General features: G+C 41.7%; 1 protein-coding gene across 1 annotated transcript in view; it reads right to left on the reverse strand.

The window, feature by feature from the left end:
* Nucleotides 1-8855, reverse strand: part of POU2F3 (POU class 2 homeobox 3) — a 116180-nt gene that overhangs the window by 11174 nt on the left and 96151 nt on the right. The window contains exon 10 of the mRNA XM_007936423.2: nucleotides 4848-5009. Within this exon, the coding sequence (XP_007934614.2) occupies nucleotides 4848-5009 (162 nt within the window). The remainder of the gene's footprint in view (nucleotides 1-4847; nucleotides 5010-8855) is intronic.

Consider the following 8855-nt stretch of genomic DNA (forward strand, 5'->3'; position numbering starts at 1 on the left):
GACCTGTTCAATTTCTTCTTTTGTGATGGGCCTGTTCAACTTTTCCACATCAATCTGTGTTAGTTTAGGTAAGTGCTGTGTTTCTAGAAATCTGTACATTTCTTCCAGATTTTCAAATTTGTTGGAATACAGTTCTTCATAGTATCCTGATATTATCCTTTTGATTTCAGTTGGTTCTATTGTTATGTCACCCATTTAGTTTCTTATTCATGTTACCAAATATATCATGTTGTTTTGTAATTCCAAGTCTTTTCACAGACTGTTCCCTCTACCTGGTATATTGTTCTTGCAAACTGCTAATTTGTACAAATTTGGAGTCATCTTCCCTGGACTCATCTGATTTAGGTATCTCTCCTCAGTGTTCCCATGGCACTCTTACAGGGCTCCTCCTTGTCCATCACCTCTCGCATCTACTTGCTTGCAGTTTCTTGACTTTCTTGTTCCTCCTCTGTTTCTTCCTTTAGTCCTCTTCTTTTGCTCATCCCTCAAATGCTGGTGTTCCCCAGGGTTTAGACCTGGACCTTTTTATTTTCTTCTTCTAAGGAGGAAGGAAGATGGGGCAATCTACTTCCATAGTGATACTGCCTCGGAAACCCAAGGAGGGGTCGTTATGAGTTGGGTCGACTTGATGGCACATAACAACAACAACAACAAGGAGCTCTGGTAGCAAAGTGCCTAAGTCACTTGACTGCTAACCAGAAGGCTGGCTTCATACCCACCAGTCACTCCTTGGAAGGGAAGTTGGGCAATCTACTTCCATAGTGATACTGCCTCGGAAGCCCAAGGAGGGGTCGCTATGAGTTGGGTCCGACTCGACGGCACATAACAACAACAACAACACTTGTATGCTTGTGATGCTCCAATCCATATACCTACCCTAGCCTTTTCTCCTGACCTCTAGACCCATAATTCCAAGTGTCCAGGGACATTCCCGTTTGGGTGTCCCACAAGCTTCACTATACATCATAATGATGTAAAGAACTGAAAACATCACCTTGTCCTACTCCCAAAATAGGTCTTCCCTGAGTTTGCTTGTTCCATAGATGGCATCACCATCCACCATCAGCCAAGCTTGAATGTTGAGAGTCATTCCACATTATTCTCTTCCCTTCATCACTCTGCCTGCCCTCTGAATTCCCAATTCATTAACCAAGACAAAATAATTTTGCCTTTTAATTATCTCTTAAATCTCCCCCATCCCCCTCCTCCTTAGCACAAAGCTTTGCTTTAGCCCTCATTATTCGTCTTCTGCTAACTATAGTTGCACCCTAACTGGTCTCTCTACAGAGTCTTATGCCTCTCAAAACCATTCTCTATGCTGCAGTCAGAGGGATAATTCTAAGTAGCAAATCTGATCATGTCAATGTTCTGCTTTAAAATTGTTCAGTGATTCTCCAAAGCCTTCAAGTTCTTTAGCATTGCACACAATCCTCTCACAATCAGGCCTCTGCTTCTCTGAACAGTTTCATCTTTCAAGATTCTTCCACATGGAAACATTTCTTGTCCCTTAGATGTGTTATATATTCTCTCTGCTCCATACCACTGTCCTCATACTTTCCCCTAATGAGAATTCAACACCCCACTTATTTGTCTCTTCACTCCTTCTTGTCCTTTTAGACTCTTCACTCTTTCTTGTCCTTCAGCTCAAGTATTAATTATCTCCTTGGGGAGCCTTCCTTAACCATCACCTCCCAAGACTCTCTTAGCTGCTGCTCCTAAGTTCTCCTGCAAAAAATCATCATGTTGTTTATCATTTGTTTATTCATCTCTCTCCTCGGCTAGGCAGTGAGGTCTTTCGGGGCATGGAACAAATATTTATCTTTGTATTCCCAGTACTTGAAATAAAATCCAGTATCCAGTACCCCATTGCCATATGACTTATAGTGACCCTGTAGGACAGTAGAACTGCCTTAGAGAGTTTCCAAGGATGTATATCTTTATGGAAGCAGACTGCCACATCTTTATCCTTCAGAGAACCTGGTGAGTTTGAACCTCTAACCTTTTGGTTAGTAGCCAAGCACATAACCACTGCACCACCAGGGCTCCTTCAATATATAGTAGATACCCAATAAATGTTTGGTGAAAGAATGAACAATGGTATAGGTTATATGAAACTCTTATGTCCTACCCCTGATAAGGCTGAATTATACCTTCCTTGAGTGTTGAAGGAATCCCTGGGTGGTGCAAATGGTTAATGCACTCAGCTGCTAACCAAAAGTTTGGAGGTTCAAGTACACTTAGAAGTGCCTTTGAAGAAAGGCCAAGTGATCTACTTTTTAAAAATCAGCCACTGAAGACCCTGTGGAGAACAGTTCTACTGTGACACATATGGAGTAGCCAAGAGTCAATCAACTCAGTGGCAACTGGTTTGGTTTTGGTTTTGAGTGTTGAAAGGCTCAGGGACAATATCACTATCCCCAACACCCTTAATCTTCAACCTTCATCATTCCCTGGGATGGAGAAGAACTAGCTCTCATCTGGATGAAGAAGAGATTTCCTACTCTCCAAACTTCTCTGTCTGCTTGGAATGCCAAATTATTCTTGGCCCTGACTTCTCCCTTGAACATTAGAATCACATATACAACTACTGGACATTTCCTCTTTGATGCCTAATATACATCTTCAAAATTCTTGATTTTGACAGGGAAACACATTTTCACTTTTTCACTTTGGTTTTACTACAAAACCATGTGTGATAACATCTCACGTAGATGCAACATACGTCTTCAAAATTCTTGATTTTTTTTTCCCCTCAAACATTCTCTTCCTGCAGTTTTCATCATCTCAAAAAAAGGGCAATGCTATCCAACCAGTTGCTCAAATCCCTGGAATCATTGTTGCCCTATTTCTCATACTCCGTATCTGACTCAGCACTTCTTATTGGTTTCCCAGTTGAAACATATGCAGAATCCAACCACTTCTTAACACCACAGTGATCACCCTAGTCCAAGCCACCACCACTCTCAGCCTGATTATTGTCATTCTCCTAGCCAGACTCTCCACTTCCACAGACTTTCCACACTGCAGCCAAGGTAGCCAGATTATATTTCTTTGCTCAGAGCTCCCCCGTGGCTTCTCACTTCTCTCAAACTCAAAGCCCAGGTCCTTTCAATGGTCTTTATGATTTAGAGGGGTAGTCTGGTCCCTGTTACTTCTCTGACTTCATCTCCTACTTCTCTCTCCCTTCCTCCACTCTGTCCCAGTTACACTTGCTCCTTTGCTATTCATCAAACATGTCAGGTCTTTTCACTCAACTACTGACCTTTGGTTAACAGCCAAATGCCTTACCCACAGCACCACCAGAGCCCCTTTCCCTTAGATATCCACATATTTAATTTTCTTACAACATTTAGATCTCTGCTCAAGTATTACCTTATCAGAGAGGTCCTCTCTGACCCCCCTATTTAAAAAGTATCTCCTCACCATCATTTTCTATCCTCTCATGCTTCTTTAATCATCTTTATATCATAGTCATTCCTTGGATTATGAACAAATTCCATTCCTGTCTATCTGTAAGATGAATTTATACATAAGTCAGCACAGTTAGGTACAGTTTGTATCTAATGTCAGTTAGTCAAATGTTTTCTTAATATATATTGTACCTTTTAATGCATAAAATATTAAAGAAACAGATACACTGAAATATTTTTAACATAATAATAGAGTAATAATGGTTTTAATAAATTTTTTATTGTGATTTGGGTGAAAGTTTACAGAGCAAACTGGTTTTCCATTCAACAATTTATACACATTTTGTTTTGTGATATTCATTGCAATCCCCACAATGTAACAGCACTCTTCCTGCTTCCCCCCTCTTTCTACCATTTCCGTTCATCCTTCTTTCCTATCCTTTTCTGACTCCTGAGGTTTATCCCTGGGAAAATGCTGCCCTTTTGATCTCGTATGGTTGATTGATTGTTCTAAGGAGTGTGTACTTTCCTGGTGTTATTGTTCACCTTATAGGCCTATCATTTGCCTGGGAGCTCTGGTAGCGTAGTGCTTAAGGCACTTGACTGCTAACCAGAGGGCTGGTGGTTCAAACTCACCAGCCACTCCTCAAAAGGAAGGTTGGGTGATCTACTTCCATAGTGATGCTGCCTAGGAAACCCAAGAAGGGGTCACTTAGAGTCAGGTCTGACTCAATGGCACATAACAACAACATTGTTTGCCTGAAAGTTGAGCCACCTGGCTTGAAGGATGTCTAAGGGCCAAAGTCTTGGGGATTCCACCAGTCTCTATTAGATCAGTAATGCTGGTCTTTATGATTCTCAGTTTTGTTCCACATTTTTTTCCTACTCTCCCCAAGTCTTCCTATAGTGACCCTTTCAGAGCAGTCAGCAGTGGTAGCTGGGCACCATCTAGTTCTTCTGGTCTCAGAATCATGAAGGTTGGGGGTCACATGATCCATAAGTCCTTTGAACCAATTTTTTCCCTCAGCTTTGATTTTCTTCACTCTTCTTTGCTTCTCATGGGAAGAAACCAATAGTTGTGCCTTAGATGGCTACTCATTCACAATAGTAATAATGTTTTGATGTGCTTCTCAAAGTCATGCCTTTTTGTTATACAAACCTTTGTATATACCTCAAATTTTTAATATAATAGGCTTTATGAGGGTTGGTTTGTAACTATGAGTTGTACATAATGGTTGTATGTAAGTAAGACATTCATAAGTTGGGGACTGTCTGTATATATATTTATATTTTTATATACAGTCTTCATTTGCTTATCAATTAGCTGCATGCCTCCCTCAGCTCTCCAGCCAGTCTTCCTTCAATGGAGAAGACACTTTACCCCCAGGCACTGCTTCCCCATATGTTTGGTAGGCAAGCAGGCTCCTGGCCACTCACCAGCCGGGAATTGTAGATGGGTGATTTGATGGGTGTGGCCACAGGGCAGTTAATTCGCTTCTCCTTTTGGCGACGGTTGCAGAACCAGACCCTCACCACCTCCTTCTCCATGGACAACTGCTCTGCAATCATGGAGATCTCCTCAGAGCTGGGTTTGGGATTCTACAGGGAGAGAAAAACCAGAGTATGGTCAGGGAGGTGAAAGGTCCAGGAGTAGAGGTAGGGGACTGATGTTTCAAGGAAGTAGGATATAACAATAGTCAGATGAAAGGCTCTAGAGTCAGATAGACCTAGGACGGAATCCTGGCTTTGTCAGCTACTTACTGTGTGTCCTTAGGAAACTTTCTTAATCTCTCTGAGTCTCAGTTTTATCATCCATGAAATGGGAATAATAATGCCTACCATGTAGGTCTGTTGGGAGGATTAAATGAGAAAATGTGTATAAACTGGCAAAAATAGTGCCTGCAATACAGCAGAGGCTACATAAAAGCAGATTCTCTTCTTGCACACCTTCCTGCAGAAGCAGTTCTGAAGAGTGGGGTCCACTGATGAATTATGTTGGCAGGCAGAATCCCCAGAAGCCATACTCCCATCTGTGTTCTTTCTTCATAACCTGGTATCCTTCTTTACCATTTCTTCCAATCCTCCTCCATCAAAATAGGAGGTGATAAATCTAAAACATGTGGTCCCAAGACTGTAGGAGATATATATAGGACATAAAGGTGTCACTCCTTTGTTCTGGCCCCTACCTCTCTCCTATGAAAAACAACAAAACCAAACTCACTGCCATCGAATTGATTCCAACTCATAGCGACCCTCATTGGGTTTCCAAGGCTGTAAGACTTTATGGAAGTAGATAGTCCCATTTGCCTTCTGTAGAGCAGCTGGTGGGTTTGAACCACTGACCTTCTGGTTAGCAGCCAAATTCCTTATCCACTACACCACCAGAGCTCATTACCTTCCCCTTAATCCTGCTCTTCTAAGAAACCTAATCAGAAGGAAAAGCCATCTCCTATCAGCCTGATATCGAATGTAGCTACCAAATTCTTCAGCCAGGTGCACTAAAAGACCTGCTCTAGTGGCTGCAATCCTGGAGGCCTGGGGCCTGAAAGATTGGACTAGGCCATGGGCCATTCCTTTAGGGGCCTGTGTGATGAGGATAGAAGCTCTGGAGGCAGGTACCTAAGGGATTCTGACTAGAAGTTGTTTAGACTATACCTGTTTTCCCCTCTCCCCAACCGCCAACTCCCACAGGGCTCATAAGTGGTATTATTAGCTTACATATATTAGTTCAAGAATATGCTGTTGCTAAAAGTTAAAAAAAAAAAAAAAAAAAAAGCGCATGTTCAATAGGATTACAAGTATTTAAATGTGCATGGAAGAAAGGAAGAAAAGGAAAAACATAGCTCTGGTAGCATAGTGCCTAAGCACTTGACTGCTAACCAAGAGGCTGGCGGTTCAAACCCACCAGCCACTCCTTGGAAGGAAGATTGGGCAATCTACTTCCATAGTGATACTGCCTTGGCAACCCAAGGAGGGGTTGCTATGAGTCGAGTCCGACTCGATGGCACCTAACAACAACAACAGTACACTAGGACTTCTGGTGGCATAGTGGTTAAAGCATTCAGCTGCTAACTGAATGGTCATCAGTTTGAATCCACTAGCCACTTCTTAGGCGAAAGATGAGGCAGTCTGTTTCCATGAAGATTTGTTGCTGTTGTTGTTAGGTGCTGTTGAGTCAGCTCCGACTCACAGCGACCCCTATGTACAACAGAATGAAACATTGTCTGGTCCTTTGCCAGCCTCATAATCTTTGCTACACCTGAGCCTGTTGTTGCAGCCACTGTGTCAGTCCATCTTATTGAGGGCTTTCCCCTTTTTTGTTGACCCTCCACTTTATCAAGAATGATATCCTTCTCCAGGGAGTGGCCCCTTCTGACAACATGACTAAAATCTCACTACCTTTGGTCCCAACTCATAGTGACCCCTCGTAGGTGAGACAAAGTCTGGCCATTCTCACATCTTTGCCAACACCACAACTCAAAAGTATCAACTCTTCTTTGGTCTTCCTTATTCATTGTCCAGCTTTCACATGCATATGAGGTGATTGAAAATATAATGGCTTGGGTTAGGCACACCTTGGGCTTCCAAGAGATATCTCTGCTCTTCAGCACTTTAAACAGGTCTTTTGCAGCAGATTTGCCCAGTGCAATATGTCATCTGATGTCTTGACTGCTGCTTCCATTGGTGTTGATTGTGAAACCACATAATGTGAAATCTTTGACAGCTTCAATCTTTTCTCCATTTATCATGGTGCTGCTTATTGGTCCAGTTGTGAGGATTTTTTTGTTTTCTTTATGTTGAGATGTAATCCATACAGCAGACTACAGTCTTTAATCTTCACCAATAAGTGCTTCAAGTCATCTTCACTTTCAGCAAGCAAAGTTGTGTCGTCTGCATATTGCAGGTTGTTAATGAGTCTTCCTCCAATCCTGATGCCACACTCTTCTTCATATAGTTCAGCTTCTCAGATTAGTTGCTCAGCATACACATTGAATAATATGGTGAAAGGATACAACCCTGACACCCTACCTTCATGATTTTAAACCATGCAGTATCCCTTTGTTCTGTTTGAACAACAGCCTTCTGTTCTATGTACAGGTTCCTGATGAGCACAATCAAGTGTTCTGGAATTACCATTCTTCTCAACGTTATCCATAATTTGTTATGATCTACATAATTGAATGCTTTTGCATAGTCAATAAAACACAAGTAAACATCTTTCTGGTATTCTTTACTTTCAGCCATGGTCCATCTGACATCAACAATGATGTCCCTTGTTCCACGTCCTCTTCTGAATCCAGCTTGCATTTCTGGATGCTCTCTATCAATATACTGCTGCAACCATCTTAGAATTATCTTTACCAAGATTTTACTTGTGTGTGATACTGTTTGATAATTTCCACGTTCTGTGGGATCACCTTTCTTTGAAATGGGTACAAATATGGATCTCTTCCAGTCAGGTGGCCAGGTAGCTGTCTTCTAAATTTCTTGGCATAGATGCGTGAGTGCCTCTAACATAACATTCGTTTGTTGAAACATCTCAACGAGTATTCTGTCAATTCCTGGAGGCTTGTTCTTCACCATTTCCTTCAGCACAGCTTAAACTTCTTTCTTCAATACCATTGGTTCTTGATCATGTGCCACCTTCTGAAATGGATGAACATTGACCAGTTCTTTTTAGTACGGTGACTCTGTGTATCCCTTCCATCTTCTTTGATGTTTCCTGCATTATTCAATATTTTGCCCATAGAATCTTTCAATATTGCAATTCGAATCTTGAATTTTTTCCTCAGTTCTTTCAGCTTGAGAAATGCCAAGCGTGTTCTTTCCTTTTGGTCTTCTAACTCCAGGTCTTTGCACATTTCATTATAATAATTGACTTTGTCTTCTCGAGCTGCTCTTTGAAATCTTCTTTCAACTCTTTTTTCTTGTCATTTCTTCCATTTGCTTCAGCTACTCTCCATTCAAGAACAATTTTCAGAGTCCCTTCTGCCATCTATTTTGGTCTTTTCTTCCTTTTCCTTTCCTCTGTCTTTTTAATGGCCTTTTGCTTTCTTCATGGATGATGTTTTTTGGTTTTTTTTTTTTTTTTTAATTTTTGTGATTTGGGTGAAAGTTTACAGAGCAAATTCATCTTCCATACAGCAGTTGACACACATTCTGTTTCATGACATTGATTGCAATATCCCACAGTGCAACAGCTTTCATCCCACTTCCTCCCCACAGCCACCTCCTCCCTGTGTCTTTCCCTCCCATGCACTCCTGCCCCCAGAGCTGTCTCCCTGTGCATACATTGTCCTTCTATTCTCCCATGATTGATCTCTCCAAGGAGTGTATCTACCTAATGTAAATGTTCACCTCATATGCCTGTCTTTTGTTTGGCTGGAAGCCACAGGAGTGGGTTCAATTCCAGACCTGAAGGGCAGCTAGGGGCCATAGTCTCAG

This window comes from Orycteropus afer, unplaced genomic scaffold (genome assembly GCF_000298275.1).
Source record: "Orycteropus afer afer isolate SDZICR_OR568_19922 unplaced genomic scaffold, OryAfe1.0 scaffold00036, whole genome shotgun sequence".
Lineage (NCBI taxonomy): Eukaryota > Metazoa > Chordata > Mammalia > Tubulidentata > Orycteropodidae > Orycteropus > Orycteropus afer.